The sequence below is a fragment of the Podarcis melisellensis genome, assembly GCF_964234715.1.
Source record: "Podarcis melisellensis genome assembly, chromosome: 3".
Taxonomy (NCBI): Eukaryota; Metazoa; Chordata; class Lepidosauria; order Squamata; family Lacertidae; genus Podarcis; species Podarcis melisellensis.
Genome location: NC_138530.1, coordinates 78,813,360 through 78,829,912, shown reverse-complemented (window position 1 = coordinate 78,829,912; position 16,553 = coordinate 78,813,360). Strand labels below are relative to the sequence as shown.

Below are 16,553 nucleotides of genomic sequence, written 5' to 3'. Positions count from 1 at the left end.
TTAAATCCCTTCCATTGAAATAAATGGACTTCACATTGCTTAATGTGCCAGTGTGGTGTAGTGGTTAAGAGTGGTAGACTCGTAATCTGGTGAACCGGGTTCGCGTCTCCGCTCCTCCACATGCAGCTGCTGGGTGACCTTAGGCCAGTCACACTTCTCTGAAGTCTCTCAGCCTCACTCACCTCACAGAGTGTTTATTGTGGGGGAGGAAGGGAAAGGAGAATGTTAGCCACTTTGAGACTCCTTCGGGTAGTGATAAAGCGGGATATCAAATCCAAACACTGCTTCTTCTTCTTCTTAATATTGGTTGGTTTCTTCCATATAAGCCAGCATTTATAGTTGCTTGCTTCTAGAGTGAGTTGGTTTGCTGGCCTAAAATGGAATTCTAGTGGGAAATGAAAGTGTGGGTGAAACAATAGAAATTAGGAGCATCTGATACTCCTAGAGAGAAGTGCAGGTTCATGACTATGAAGAGAGGCCATACATTTGTAAGTACATATAGTTGGTAGTGTTGCAATATTCATTTAATAGGAATGTCTCTGGTATAAGGTTGCTAACATGCTGTGTACCAGCAACTGGCTTTGATTTTTTTTCAGCAATTGCTACCTTCTGCTTTACAGCATGGGAGGACACCTCTCCATCTTGCGGCTTATAAGGGTCATCTCCGCGTTGCCCAGATTTTGCTCAAAGCAGGCTGTGATGTGGATCTTCAGGATGATGTGAGTAGTTCTAACCCTTCTTACACCAGGGAAAGCCCTTCTGTCTCTGGGTTAGCAGTCCAAAGAACACTGCAACAAGTTGTCTCCTTTTAGAGACTGATTCTGTTTCAAAACAGATGTTTGCTTTGTTTTCTAAGGGTACTTCCAGATGGCAGCTTAATATTGCAAACGGTTCATAGGAAACAGGCTTTTCCTCTACGTTGGATTTTACACAGAAAGTGTACATCTGAATTATTATTATTATTATTATTATTATTATTATTATTTTGTGGGGAGGTTGGCATTTTGATGCTGACAAAGTTGTATGGATACTGCAAACAACAACAGAACCCTGCATGCAGGAGAAGCATTAATTCCACAATAAACCCCTATCTGGAAGGACCCTAATTTTAAAGCTTTACAGGACAGCATGTAACTGGGATGGTCAAAGACAGTGGTCCTGTAGATGGGTGCCTTGGGGCATATTTTCAAAATCTGCAAGGATCGTTTTGCCAGATACTTTTCAAATTTTAAGCATAAATAAAGAGTGGATGTTGCCTTTCAGAGAAGTAAAAGGTTTTTCAATATGGTGTTGGACAGACACCAAGTGTTTTTAGATTTCACAGGCCTTTCCTTCCTCCAGGAAGCTCAGAGCTAAGCTGTGCTGAATGTTCACATCTGCAAACATTCCATGTGAAATTAGTGCTTTGAGGGAGCTAAATTCCCACCCCTGAACCTCACTCATCTTTTTCACTGCTGTTCTTTTTGGTTCCACTTTTCTTATAGCTGGAAACTCACCACCACCCACCATCACATCATTCATGCCATTCAGAGGTGTGAAACCCATGGGAAGAATGCTTGCATTTATAATGCTCAGTACATTTCTGAGCGGAACCAAAATGCTTTATGGCATGGAAATCACACTATTTTTGTACTCCTAGTGGATGGTTCTTTGCCATTCATTGAACTAATATATTGTGATCAGCCTTAACATTAAAAAAGAAACGTTCAAAGAAGCCTTTATTTTCATATTTTTGGCAGAATTTGACTCTCATAAAATCTGTGCAGCATGAATACTGTTGTTGTGCTCAAACAAACTTTTACTAGCTGGGGTGAAAGTGGTTTTATTATTGAAAGTCACATTATGTACAAGTTATACAGAGCGCGTATATTCATTTGATGAAGTAATCATATTCTCTCTTCCTGTAGCTTTCCTCCAGCTAGTAGATAGCATAGATGAAATCCAATTGTTGTATCCAACTAGGTTGTATTCAGAGCTTGACTTAAGTTCATTGAGTTTTTGAGTGGATCTGCTCTGCTTATGGCTCTTGTTGGATTTCACTCAAGGTCACTGTGGATTTTTTTTTTATCCATTTACATCCCACCTGAGATATTTGTACCTCTTTTATTGATTGAATGCATTTATATTCCACCTTTCCTTCAAGGAGTTCAAGGTGGTGTACAAGATTTTCCCTCCCCAAGTTTATCATCACAACAACCCTGTGAAGCAGTAATTGGCCCAAGATCACTCATTAAGCTTCATGGCTGATTGAGGATTTGAAGCTGGGTTTCCTCAGTCCTGGTAGCAACACTCCAGCTACTAGACAACAGTGGTTGTTGTACACCAGAAAGAACTTGCAAATGTGGACTTGGAAACATAGTTCTGTAGCCTCCTGGATTGCAAATATTCTCAACTTTCAAAAGACTGTCCTTTATCCTGTTTTTTTCCAGTGAACTGTGAAAGTCAATAACTATATTGTTTTTATATCCTATATAGTAAATACATAATTGCCCAATTAATTTTCCATCTGCCAAATGTTGCATAACATAAAGAAACTCTTAAAAATGTTGTGGAGGATTTAAAATGCTGACTTCATGTTCTACAGATGTTGATCGTTAACATATTGTAAAAGACCTTATCATTAGTTGAAGAATGACCTCCAGTGGCCTTGAATGGGATTATTATGAATTTCAGCCTGTGGAGACCAGCTCTGTAGAGTATGAAACCCCAAGAAGTAACTCTTTCCTTCTCCCTGCTAATCCTGCAAGCCCTTATTGGAATCCTGATGCCATCTCTGATTGGTCAATGAGTGTTCATACAGCACATACCTCAGAAATAGTCAAGGGAAAAGTGGCCCTGGTTAAAGAAGTCAAGGAAGAAAAAGATAAGAAAAAACAGAGGAGAAAGGCTAGAAAAGATCCTAGAAGATTGCAAAGAGAGAAGGAGGTTAGAACTGTTAACTTCAGCTTCTCTGCGACACAGTTGCATGTACCATTTGGATTGGCCATCTGGCATGTCAGAGCTACTTTAAAAGTGCATGGTTGCATGTCTGGCTTTTTTAAAAATATGCTTTGCCAAAAGGTTACCTACCTGTGTCCTTTTCACACAAGAGTCCCACTAATTGTTTTGTGGTTACCATATTTAAAGGAAATGCTTCCTGGGAATTGTTGGCATTGCCAAAATCTAAAGCAGAGGTGGAGATCTTGTGGCTCTTCAGGTGTTATTGAGATCGCATCTTCCATCGACCCCAGCTAGCCTGGCCGGTGATCATGGATGATGGAAGTTGTGGTCCAGCAACCCCTTGTTCAATGCATTCCCTACAGTTCTGGACTCATAAAAGTCACTGGCCAGCTATGAATGACCTTGCACTTAAGAAATAGTTTCTGCATGAAAATAATGGAGGGTAGACGGGTATACTGTGCCTCAAAGGTGGCTCTTATTGGCTAGTTTTGGCTAGTTGGACATTTATGTTTTGGTGGTGCATACAGCAATTAACACGGCACAATTTCCTCTTCATTTGTCCACCTTCATCCTCCGTAGCACATGATGTAGTCGGGGCTAGGGGAGGAAAAGAGCTCTAATTATTTCCCCTGATATTTTGAGAACACTGTTGCACTCTTTTATGTTGAGTGAAAATACCCACTTCACTCCTAGTCATTCTTATGTGCTATCCTGTGTGGATATTATACAGATGTAGCTGATTTATGTGCAACAGAACACATGACTTTGATAGCCAAAGCAAGCTGGCCTGGACAACTATTTATAAAACAGTTTTCCACCTTGACGTTGGTTGTCTTTCAATTACTCTTTGTTATTGCACTGGAAATGCATCTTTCTGTTTGTGACTTCAGATTTCTTTTAATTGGAGGGAAATGGTTCCCAGAGCATATGTTGTCTTCCTCAAATGCCAGTATGTTTAATAAGTCCTTTAATGAACTACATTAGTTTTTCTTGTTGCTGTCACTCTGATCTAATTAAAATAATTGTTACAACAAAAATCTATCAAGCGGGTGAGCAAGTGGGTCTTTTGTTATGAAACAATCATCAGCCTAATCCATTCTATCTGCAACAGCTGGCTCTTGAGCAGTGCCATTTAGAAGGCTTTGGGTTTGAGCTGCAGGGAATCATAGTAGCTCATTTCAGTCCCATCCCAGTGAAAAATGTAGCTTGATTTTATGATCTTTTATAATTTGGCCTTTATTATTATTTTTTGAACATTTGAGTAACATTTGAAATAGTAAGAAAATAGTATTTGAAAGAAAATAGTATCTGAACATGCCACTAAGAGAACTGTGTTCCTTGAAATGTTTGTACAAATAAAATGGTCTCCTGCTGCTATCTGAAGATATTTTCTGTACTTTCCCCAATAGCTTCACAATGGGTCAAATTGCAAACTGTCACATAACCACTTTGCTGCAGGCCAGGCATTGCGTGGAGCCACTCAACTTACATTCCAACTTCTTTATTTAGACTGGAAACAGACATAGCTTCTAGGAAAAGTGGATGCGGTTTGAACATGTGTTGACCCAGTTTGCACGTCACGGTAACCCTAATGGTGTACCATGAAAAGCTTTTCCTGTCCTGTTTATCTCCCTACTAATGGTGGGGTGAAACAACCAACGGCCCTGGTTTAGTGTTAATGTCTGATCCATGGGATGTGGTTTGTTTCGCTTCAGCAAACCAGTTAGGAATCCCAAGGGCAAATATTACTGACAGATTTTATGGTTTGTAGCAAATGAAACAAACCATCACCCCTAGTTCCGATGTAACACTCAGCCAAGGATCATGGCCTGTTTCTTCCTCTTCATCAAATATAAGCCCCAGTAGTGGCCAGCCGGTGAGTGTTGCTGCTGGTTACCAAGAGGGAGGGCAAGGCAGTGGGGAAACTGGCATGTTGTGGGTGCAGTGTGGGGAGCTGTGATGCTGCACCTTCACTGTGCCAAGCTCCCTGCTGCCTCTCCCTTTCTCCTCTCAGTAACCAGCCGTGGCACATGGTGTTGGTAAGCCAGGAGAGCAACACAGCCCCACTGGCTGCATAAGGCTTAAAAAAAAAAACCCACCACACATCCAAATAGTTGGTTGACCAGTCAAACATGCGGCCTTTGTAACTGCATTCTTCATTGGGCTATCTAGATATCAATGGATATTGCAAACGTCAGTCAAATTGCCTGTCAGTTTGCTGAACTTTGCCTGATTTTGTTCCATCTGAAAAAACTAGATGATTGAGGAACACTCAGAGCTACTTGAGTGATTCTGAGTCAGTTAATCTGCTGATCTGGTGATACATAGTGCTAGGTAGAAGTTTGCTAGGGAGGACATATGGTGAGGCCCATGATTTGTAAGCAGTGTGTGTTGGAGTGGGGTATGACTTTTAGAATCGTAAGCTACCAGCAGTTAATGGTTACGTCATGTAATGCTTCTACAAGGAAAACGGTGGGGGGTGGGCGGAGCATGATAACCTCTGTGGCTCACCACATACAGTTGCCAGCGCATTAGTTTTCATGCTGCAAAACTTCACATGTGACAACAGCCTACACTCGAGTTTCATGTTCTTCTTCTTTTTCTAAATGGGAATTCTTTCTGTGTAGGAAAAGTATAACACGTGAGGTGACCTAATTGCTTAGGTTATCTGCTAATAGCTAGACCAGTATAATGTTGCACAATGTAGAATTTGGAATTTGGAAACCAGAGTGTGGCTTGCTCTTAAACTCATACAGTATTTCAGTAGCACTGTGTATGTTGCTGCTTATGGGGATGGGATGTTTTGATGCGGCTAATTGATATGCATGTATGTTGATGTAGATTTGAAATAAAATGTGTGTTAGTAAATAATGGGTGCTCTTTGCAGGGTGACCAGACAGCTTTGCATCGAGCTACCGTTGTGGGGAACACAGATGTAATAGCAGCTCTCATCCACGAAGGCTGCGCTTTGGACAGACAAGACAAGGTTATTGCCAGTTTTGTGTTTATTCTCTTTCTGTGTTAGGTTGTTGTCTCTGGAGGAAGCTCTCTCTCCAACTTGTTTGTGTCATTTGCTGTAGAGGAAATAAATATAATGCAGAATAACACAACACAACTACAAGGTCTTGGAAATACACATCTGTATTGAATTGGTAAACTTCATTTTTTTTATAAGTAAATACCAGTCATAGCTAAATACAAAACAACACAGCACATGGCAACATACATGCACAGCAGCATCACTGTAAATACAATACTTACACAAACTTCCTTGATCTTTGTACTAGTTACTAATGTTTCCTTTTTTGTTGTATTCAAGTGGCAGTGGGCTACAGATCCACATAAACTCAAAGCATATGTCTTCCCCTAAAGAATACTGGGAACTGTAGTTTGTTGGGAACCACAGCTCTGTGAGGGGGAAGCACCAGCCAAGTGCTTTAAATTTGCATTGGGTGTGCTATATATGTATGGTGGGCATCTGCAGTGTCCAAAGTGAATTATTTCCCTTCAAGTAGTAGGATGCTCTGAGCTGATTACCACATTGTTTTGAGGAAACCCACCCAGGGCTGCTACCATTGCTGAAAACCCTTGGAGGGGAGAGTGCTCTTGTGCTCAAATCCTGCTTGCTGGTTTCTCACACGCATTGCCGCTGTGAGAACAAGGTGCTGGACTAGATGAGCCATTGGCTTGACCCAGCAAGCTCTTCCTATGTTCTTAAGTTCTTAGATGTAACTGCTCGGGATGAACCTTAGCCCTAGGCCCCGCTCCCTCCTTCACACATTTTTTTCTGCTTAGCTTAACCATGGTGAAAGGCTGCATTGGCACTGATGTTTATCATAGTAAATTCTAACCAGGGATTGCACCTAGCTGTGGTTTCTAGTGTACTTCAAACCCTGGTTAGCCTCAGGTAAATTAAATGTTGATGCCGCGCTGATGCTGGGTTAACAAAGATTGGGACTAGGAGGGTTTTACTTCCTGAAAAAGAGAGAGTGGCAGTGAGTATGCGAATTCCCATGGTCTGCATATAGTAATTCAGTCATTTAAGATGGCATCCAGATAGAATTATAAATAGCACCTCCGGATGTTTGCAGTATTTTCTCTATATGGACACAGTACTCTAAACTGCTGCTTTTCCTCTGCCTTCAGGACGGGAACACAGCTCTCCATGAAGCTTCTTGGCATGGATTCAGCCAGTCTGCCAAACTGCTTGTTAAAGCAGGGGCAAATGTTCTTGCCAGAAACAAGGTGAGATGCATGCAGAAAGGAGCATTCAAGTGCTGCTCTTTAAAAAGAAGGAAAAGAAAAGAATAACTAATTTTTAAATGGGAGTTTTTCCTCATCAGTAGTTTCCAGCAGAGGCATTTCTGGATAAGTGGCAGTGCATTTTCTTGGCAACACTCTTCCATTTCATTTAAGATGGACTGTGCCTTGATTATTCTCTTTGAGGGAAAACTTGTATTCTGGCAGTTGACGCACGCGCACACATACATGCACACACACCGCTCTGTTGGGAGTGAATGTCGCATTAATTATGGCTGAAGAACTATCAAAGTCCTTCTAGCACTCTAATCAGTACAGAAGCGTGTGAAAATGAACAAACAAGAAAATGTCAATTAAAAAACACCCGTTTATCAGAAACAAGAAAGCCAGACACATGAATGGCAAAACTGAGGGGAAACTGCTTGTCTTCCATGAGGACACTAGGATAAGCTCTTGTTGCAAACTTTTGAGAGAGACTCAGGTGTTCTTCCTCTTCTTGTCTATATTAAGTTTTGAGGAATGTTTTGCAGAGAGGATTGGGGGGGGACAGCAAAAGGCTGGATCCTGTCTTTTTCTAAATCAGCAAGAGTATTTCCTTTTGCATAATTCCACTCAGTGGAAACTCCCACCAGCAGAAAGCAGGGAGGTGACTTTTGCTACTTGTGCCACCTTTCTGGGTTGGCGAATCTTTCAGAACACTCTTGGAAAAATCTACTAGAAAGTGTTTGTGTGTGATCACAAATCAAACAAGCCAAAAGGTGAAGGGTCATAGAGTGTCCCTAATGATGAAGCAAATCACTTAAGACAAATTAAAAAGGTAAAGGGACCCCTGAATATTAGGTCCAGTCGTGACTCTGGAGTTGTGGTGCTCATCTCGCTTTACTGGCTGAGGGAGCCGGCGTACAGCTTCTAGGTCATGTGGCCAGCATGACTAAGCCACTTATGACATTACGAAAAAAAAATGTGTGGGTTAGTGTAAAGACAAAATCCTGGTAGTGGCAGCCATTTTCCTTAAGACACATCTTAAGGACTTAGAATGGTCCCTTCTTAAAAACTACAATCACACTTTTCAAATCTAGATGGAAACAAAGTAATTCCTATCCAGTTCCCATTTACTTCCCCTCCCCCATGCATGCTCCACTTTTCTATAACAAGAACAGAACCCAGTTGTTGTTTTTTAAAAGTAGCCAATAAACTGGAATTATACAGGATTAGGGAGTTCTATTATAATGGCCAAGAAAAAGAAATCAGAGAAATCTGAAATGAACAAGAGCACCCTTGGTTTGAACTCAGGAAATTAAGTTTATTTATAGCAAAAGATATTATCAAACAGCAGGTAAAAAAGAGAGTGCTGTTTTAACAGCTGATTTTGGCACTTTTTAATGCCAAAGAGCAAACTACCAAAATTTATAGCAAAGTGATATATAGGTGATCTAACAGGATTATAAGAAATGATGTAAGATAGTTTCTTGTTCTTTTCTAAAGGTGACTATTGTGTTTCCCCCCATCTCTTTCCTAAGGCAGGTAACACACCACTACACCTGGCCTGCCAAAACAGTCATTCCGAAAGCGTTCGGGTCCTGCTGCTTGGAGGCTCACGGGCTGATATAAAAAATAATGTGAGTGTTATCAAAATCTATATCTGCAGTTTTTGAGTGGAAAATGCAGTCTTTGAGTGGAAAAAAATAATGTGACCATGCTTGGATATGAGTATTGTGGCTGGTCCCATTCCAAATTATCAGTTGAATGGTTTTGAATGAGTTTTCTGAAGGTTTAAAAACCTGTACATTTTAACAGGAGAGGAGCAAATTTGCAGTCAACCTAATAAAGGCAAAAAAACATTTTAGAAGGGCAGCAGGGCAGCTTGCACCCCAACCTCATATTAATGATGCCTCGTGAAGCTGCCCCATTCCTCTCTGCCTTCAGTTTCTCCCAGTGTTTTGTTCCTCCATTTTTCAGTCAAGTGCATAGAGCATACTGGAGTCTGAAAGAATTACTGTTGTTTGTTTTTCAAGATAGCAATTGTCTTGTACCTTTAAAAAAAGACCATCTGCATATGTACAACCCCATCAAACCCAGTGGAGCTTATTTCTGACTAGACCCACATTAGGCTGGGTCACCAAGGTGAAAATTGACGCAGGGTAGTCTTTATTTCAGATTAGTTAATCCAGAGCAGGGGCGTAGGAAGGGGGGGCGTGCCCCAGGTGCCATAATGGAGGGTGTGTGTGACAAATTATCAAGGAACAATTACTGCCCTACTAGGGTGCTTCATAACAATTTTTTTTTAAAAAATGCCTGCTCCAAAGGTTTTACCTTACTACACTAGGGATTATATAGCTACATATGAAATTTCATGCATTTCAGTGAAGGCTGAAATTTCAACAAAGCACGTGCCTTTGCTAGACTCTTTTCAAGCACCTGCTAAAAGCATTCTTCTTTAGGCAAGCATAACTAGATGCTTAGGAAGTTGAAGTAATTATAATCTCAATATTTTAGCTTTTGTATGTTTTAAAGTAGGATTGTTAATTTTTCTTGATTTTACTGCTGTGGTTTTTTGTTTTTTGTTTGGGTAAACCACTTTGTAGGTTTTTAAAAATAATTTTTATTAAATAAACAAACAATAAATATAAATAAAATAACACAAGCCAAAACACAATCCACACTGAAGTATCTGTTTATAGTCTCCTACTTGTTATCAGAGCCTCAGAATCCACATTCCTTTGTAAAAAAATATGAAATAACGTACAACCATTTTTGCAAGCAAAAAAAAAAAAAATCAATCGGAGGGGTGACAAGAAATTTTCTGTACCAGGTACCACCTGACCTCCCTACGCCTCTGATCCAGAGCAGTTTTCTCTCTGCTCCTACCTGTCATTCTGGCTGCACCTACAACTTGCATGAGGCCCCCAAGAGTTTGCCCCTGAGAGAATGTGGCCCTTGACCGAAAAAAGGTGGCCTCACATTTTCAAGCTATAACCTGGCTATTGCTATTGAACCATAATATCTTAGTTACCAATTAAATGGACCATGGATATTGGAGGAAAAGAAGCACAACTGCTCCATGTGGTTAACCAGATTTCCAGTGTACAGCACTTGCCCCTGCATGTTTACCCAGATGCATATTTCCTCATAGTCAGGCTTACTCCACAGAACCACAGCTTTAATGTGTTAAGGCATCCTGTTAGCTTCCTTACTGTGATTTGCCTCCCTTATTTTTAGGCAGGAGACACCTGTTTGCATGTCGCAGCTCGATATAATCATTTGCCCATCATTAGGGTGCTCCTCAGTGCTTTCTGTTCTGTCCGTGAAAAAAACCAGGTCAGTGCATGAACTTCATTGCCACTACGCTCCATTTTCTATAAGGCTTTTAAAGTATAATCTGATTCCGGTATTTCGAACAAAAGAGTGTCTGTTGTGCTCTGAACTATGGAGAAAGCTTTTGAAATTATTCCCCCTTTAATTAAAGTGCTGCTATATCATAGGTATTATTTTGGCATCAAGAATTGCCTTAAAGAAATGGTGTCCTTAGTTTGTCACATCAGAGCATGTTGTTGCATTTACATTTCTTATCTGTACTCTTTAAATATATATATATATATATATATATATCTGTAAATTAAAAGCTGCAACATTGAGTCTATGCTCCTGCTTCTGCCAAGACTCATTCCATGGCATCTCGCATAGCTCATTGCAAATACTGCAACCAGCAGGAAGATCATTCAGCAATTTTCAAGTGGTCGGTGGGTGGGGTAGTTTGGGAACCACTGATTTAAGTCACAACACCATCATGGCTATAAGACTAAAATGAAGTTTGCTTCTACTGTCTTGTTGTTAAACACATCTACTTCAGTTACAGATAGGTAGCCGTGTTGGTCTGCCATAGTCAAAACAAAAAAAATTCCTTCCAGTAGCACCTTAAAGACCAACTAAGTTAGTTCTTGGTATGAGCTTTCGTGGTATGAGCTTTCGTTATCTGAAGAAGTGTGCATGCACACGAAAGCTCATACCAAGAACTAACTTAGTTGGTCTTTAAGGTGCTACTGGAAGGAATTTTTTTTGTTTTTACATCTACTTCAGAACATTGTAGAAAAATATACACAAAAGTAAAAATAATAAAATGAACACATGTAACCATGTATATGCCTAGTCAGCTGCCTCGTGATAAAAATATTATTAGAAATAAGAAAGAAAGGAAGCTGTGGTGACGTATCATGAACCTTGGAGGTACATTGATGCTCGTCCTGTTTGCACTTGCCTTCATCATCTGCCACTCTCCTTTGGGACCTTCTGGTCTGCAGGGCTCTGGAATTTGGGTCCAAGGTGCAACCTTAGTTGCACTGTTAACTGGATTGTCCAAAGGAATTTAAGATGCTGTGGAACAAGCGTGGTGACAAGTGTTGGCTGTGGCTTCCATAGGATCCTTTACAATATCTAGTTACACTGAATTGCTAATGTGTGACAAGTCTCAAAGCCAATATACTGGGGAATACATTTGTGAATGTGTGTGCTTTTAAATGGCTTTACATATTTTCACTGCTGTTTTTAATAGGGCTATTTCTTTAATTTTTTTAAAAAATCCTATTTATTATGCATTTTTAGTTGTTTCTGTTCTAATTTATGCTGGGAGCTGCCTTGGGTTCTGCACTGGCAGAAAGGTGGGGTATTCAACCAACCAGTCTGCTAGAATGGCTCAACAATATGGTAATACAAAATGTGCACCCTCCTTTTGGGTGCCACAAAATGGTGCTGTTTGTCCGGACCTCAAGGTGGGGCATATTCAAGTTTCATTCCGCTTTCTTAACCTCTAGGCTGGCGACACGGCACTTCATGTAGCTGCTGCTCTGAATCATAAGAAGGTGGTCAAACTGTTGCTGGAAGCAGGAGCTGATGGTACAGCCGTTAACAATGTAAGCTCTGAAGTCACTGAAGTCCTTATTCTTATTGTTTCTTGTTATTTTTTCCTGAGTGCTGGATGACAGGACAGCATTGATGAAAGGAGTGTCTGGTTCTTTTAATTTCTAAAATGTCATTTGGAGAGAATCGTGTTATCCTTTTCTCTTGCAGGCTGGTCAGACCCCGCTAGAAGTTGCCAGAGAACATGACAACCCTGAGGTTGCTCTTCTACTCACTAAAGCCCCACAGGTACGTTATGAATACAGTTCATTAATGATCGACTCGGAAGCATCATTCTACAAAACTGCTCTGGAATAAATGTCTCACACACTAGTGAAGTGGATGTGTTCTGTTGACAAAGAGAAGACTTGATGATACTCGTTCTCGCATGCATAAGCAAGTGGGGTGTGTTGTGTCTAATGTATTGGACGCTGTGCTCTAGTTGTTGGAGCATTTGGTTCAAATGCTACATTCTCTGCCCATTGCAGAATTTACTTTGCTGCTGCTACATTCTAGGAACCAGGCAGATATTTTAAAGCATTCCCTTTCTATAATTGGACCAGGATGACTGGGTCACGATGGTCTTAACTTGAAATGTTGCTACATGCAGATCTTGCGCTTTAATCGTGGAAGGAGCCTGAGGAAGAAGAGGGACAGACTGAAAGAGGAAAGGCGTGCTCAGTCTGTACCAAGAGATGAAGTGGTGCAAAGCAAGGTACAGCCAGCTTTCTGTGTACTGAAGGCAAGGAATGTGGTCTGAGTGCTTGAGTCCCCAACCCTTTGAAAGTATTTTTTTCATCTGCTATGAGTGTTTCACCTTTTGCGTTGCTGTGCGGTAAGCACCTGGAGGAAAATAATTAGTACCTGCGTTACAACCTAGCTGATCCCTCTTCGGTTGCTGCTGCTGCTCTGTTTGGAATTTGGAGAACTGTTGTGTTCAGGACTGAATGTGAGAACTTATCAGAGAGCAAAGATCAAGATCTCTAGCCCCCTTGCCTGTGTGTGCTTTTATTTTGAAACAGGGCAGTGCCTCAGCCGCTGATGACACTCACAGCAGTGACCAGGCCCTTCAGGGGAGAGGTGACATGAAAGAGGAAGCACAGTTGCCTTTATCAGAGCTCAGAGCAAGGAAGAATAAAAAGAAGAAACCAAGAGAAAAGGTACCAGCAGATGCAGAATGACAGAGGGAAGGCACTCCTTCCATTTATGGGCAGGCTTTCTAAAACATGCCTACTTTTGCTGCCCTCTGTCAGAGACATCATCAACCTTTCTATAGTTTCAAAGAGAATGGGCCATGGGGTAGCTGACCTTCAGCTGGAGGGGAACAATGGGCCCCACAGATTTCTGTGTCCCCATTTGCTTTAAAAAAGTGTAATACAGTGGTGCCCCGCTAGACGAATGCCTCGCAAGACGAAAAACCCGCAAGACGAAAGGGTTTTTCGGTTTTTGCGACGCTTCGCTAGACGATTTTCCCTATGGGCTTGCATCGCAAGACGAAAGCCCATAGGGAAATCTCGGGGACCTTTTTTTAAATGCTGGCGGTGGGGAGCAAAGCCTTCCCCCCCCTCCGGACTTCAGAAGAGGTCCAGGAAGGCCGGCGGGGGCGAAAGGCTTTGCTCCCCACCGCCAGCATTTTAAAAGCGGTCCGGGATAGCAGGGAAGCGCTTCCCGCTATCCCGGACGGCTTTTGAAGGCAGGCAGGGGGGGCAAAGACTTTTGCCCCCCCTGCCTGCCTAACCGGGGGCTTTTAAATCGCCCCGGGACTGTCCGGGGCGATTTAAAAGCCCCCGGACGGCTTTTGAAGCCTCCCCCCCCGCCCGGCTTCGGGGCATCATCCCGATGCCGGGCGGTGGGGCAGGAACGCCTCCCCCAGCCGCCCGGCTTCGGGGCATCGTCCCGATGCCGGGCGGTGGGGCAGGAACGCCTCCCCCAGCCGCCCGGCTTCGGGGCATCGTCCCGATGCCGGGCGGTGGGGCAGGAAAGCCTCCCCCAGCCGCCCGGCATCGGAACGATGTCCCGAAGCCGGGCGGCCGGGCGGGAAAGCCTCCCCCCCCGCCCGGCTTCGGGGCATCGTCCCGATGCCGGGCGGTGGGGCAGGAACGCCTCCCCCAGCCGCCCGGCATCGGGGCATCGTCCCGATGCCGGGCGGTGGGGCAGGAAAGCCTCCCCCAGCCGCCCGGCTTCGGGGCATCGTCCCGATGCCGGGCGGTGGGGCAGGAAAGCCTCCCCCAGCCGCCCGGCATCGGAACGATGTCCCGAAGCCGGGCGGCCGGGCGGGAAAGCCTCCCCCCCCCGCCCGGCTTCGGGGCATCATCCCGATGCCGGGCGGTGGGGCAGGAACGCCTCCCCCAGCCGCCCGGCTTCGGGGCATCGTCCCGATGCCGGGCGGTGGGGCAGGAAAGCCTCCCCCAGCCGCCCGGCATCGGAACGATGTCCCGAAGCCGGGCGGCCGGGCGGGAAAGCCTCCCCCCCCCGCCCGGCTTCGGGGCATCGTCCCGATGCCGGGCGGTGGGGCAGGAACGCCTCCCCCAGCCGCCCGGCATCGGGGCATCGTCCCGATGCCGGGCGGTGGGGCAGGAACGCCTCCCCCAGCCGCCCGGCTTCGGGGCATCGTCCCGATGCCGGGCGGTGGGGCAGGAAAGCCTCCCCCAGCCGCCCGGCATCGGAACGATGTCCCGAAGCCGGGCGGCCGGGCGGGAAAGCCTCCCCCCCCCCGCCCGGCTTCGGGGCATCGTCCCGATGCCGGGCGGTGGGGCAGGAAAGCCTCCCCCAGCCGCCCGGCATCGGGGCATCGTCCCGATGCCGGGCGGTGGGGCAGGAACGCCTCCCCCAGCCGCCCGGCATCGGGGCATCGTCCCGATGCCGGGCGGTGGGGCAGGAAAGCCTCCCCCAGCCGCCCGGCATCGGAACGATGTCCCGAAGCCGGGCGGCCGGGCGGGAAAGCCTTTGTCCCCCCTGCCTGCCTTCCCAGGGGCTTTTAAATCGCCCCGGACAGCGGAGAAGTCCTCCGCTGTCCCGGGCGATTTTAAAATGCCGCCCGCCAGAAGAGGTCGGGGGAAGGCTTTTTCCATAGGAACGCATTAATTGATTTTCAATGCATTCCTATGGAAAACCGTGCATCGCAAGACGAAAAACTCGCAAGACGAAGAGACTTGCGGAACGAATGAATTTCGTCTTGCGAGGCACCACTGTAGTAGTTGCTGCTAATATCATCACCAGCTTCTGTGAATCCCTCATGCCAAGTGAGAGACCTGAAGAGCCATATAACCACTTTGGCATGTGCCCCCCCCCCCAGGTTGACCATGGGTGATTGCAGCACACAGCCTTAAAAGGATTAGCTGCTCCTGCTCTTGACCATGGGGAGGAGGTTTGGGTCCAGACTTCACATGAGCAGACTGCTGCTCAAAGGATGCTCCACAGAAGAAAGAGGTGGAGGCAACCTTTACTGATTCCTTCTCCAGTGTTCCTCCTGCTGACCTGCTCTGGAAGGTCAGGGGACCTTCTGGAAGTTATTAAAAGTGGCATTGGAAGGGGAAAGGGGAACTGGTGGAAATTGCCTTCCTGTAGTGGGGCCCTCCGCCTTTTAGCAAATGGAAGAAGCCCTTTTATTCACAGAAAGGTATTCTTGGGGCCAATTATTCTTTAGTATGTGTTGAAATCTAGGCAGATAGTGAGTGCCGAGTGCATTTAATAGAGGCACAAGTTCGTAGCATGTTGTGGTTCAACACATTTTCCAAAACAGTTTGCAGAGCCTGATGAGCAGCAAACAGGAATATTGATTTGAATGAATGAAAACAAGTCCATATGGCAGCCACATTTGCGCCAATGCATTTCATCACTTCAATTGGGCAGTGGTAGCAAATGTAACAGGAGAGATAACATTTGACACGTTATTTTGACAATTTTATTGGGTTGTTTGAAGAACACAGTTAGCTTTGAATTTGGGTATCACCTTAAAATGGATATTGTGTGAAACAGTCTGATCCTGAAGAATGTGGAATGTTTCATATGTGTCCTCAGCAAAGTTTAATTAGACCTTGTTATGGAATATGGGGAAAATGGGGCTTTTTGTATGCCAATAGATAAGTTATCATGAGTGCTACATTTGCACTCATGGAGAATGAATGTGCTGGAATAAATAGGTTTTTTAAAAGTGCTGTATTTTTAAAAACAAATCAGGTTTTGGCACTCTCTGAACCCACATCACCAGCTGATCAGCAAGTGCCTCCTAACCCACAGCAGAATTTGCCAAAACGCAAGAGCAAGCGCCGCTGCACATCTCCTCCACCTCCCCATGAATTCAGAGCCTACCAGTTGTATACACTTTACCGTGGAAAGAATGGGAAAATCATGCAGGTAACTATGCACTTTGTAATTGGATTAACAGGCATGTACACTCTTCAGAGGGTAGGGGGCAGAAAAGGATTTAAAAGTTAAATATATTAACTTTCTGTCTTGTG

The 16,553-nt window shown here is 44.3% G+C and overlaps 1 protein-coding gene across 12 annotated transcripts in view; it reads left to right on the top strand.

Moving 5' to 3' along the window:
* ANKRD6 (ankyrin repeat domain 6) overlaps positions 1–16,553 on the top strand; it is a 66,033-nt gene that overhangs the window by 41,098 nt on the left and 8,382 nt on the right. For 4 of the 12 annotated variants that reach the window (XM_081905545.1, XM_081905550.1, XM_081905551.1 and 1 more), the window contains exons 3-13: positions 597–719; positions 2,674–2,925; positions 5,828–5,926; positions 7,087–7,185; positions 8,721–8,819; positions 10,420–10,518; positions 12,009–12,107; positions 12,265–12,342; positions 12,704–12,808; positions 13,116–13,253; positions 16,273–16,449. In XM_081905545.1, the coding sequence (XP_081761671.1) occupies positions 597–719; positions 2,674–2,925; positions 5,828–5,926; positions 7,087–7,185; positions 8,721–8,819; positions 10,420–10,518; positions 12,009–12,107; positions 12,265–12,342; positions 12,704–12,808; positions 13,116–13,253; positions 16,273–16,449 (1,368 nt within the window). Of the gene's footprint in view, positions 1–596; positions 720–2,584; positions 2,926–5,827; positions 5,927–7,086; positions 7,186–8,720; positions 8,820–10,419; positions 10,519–12,008; positions 12,108–12,264; positions 12,343–12,703; positions 12,809–13,115; positions 13,254–16,272; positions 16,450–16,553 lie in introns of those variants that run through there. The other 8 variants (XM_081905552.1, XM_081905555.1, XM_081905556.1 and 5 more) reach the window with 8 other exon arrangements.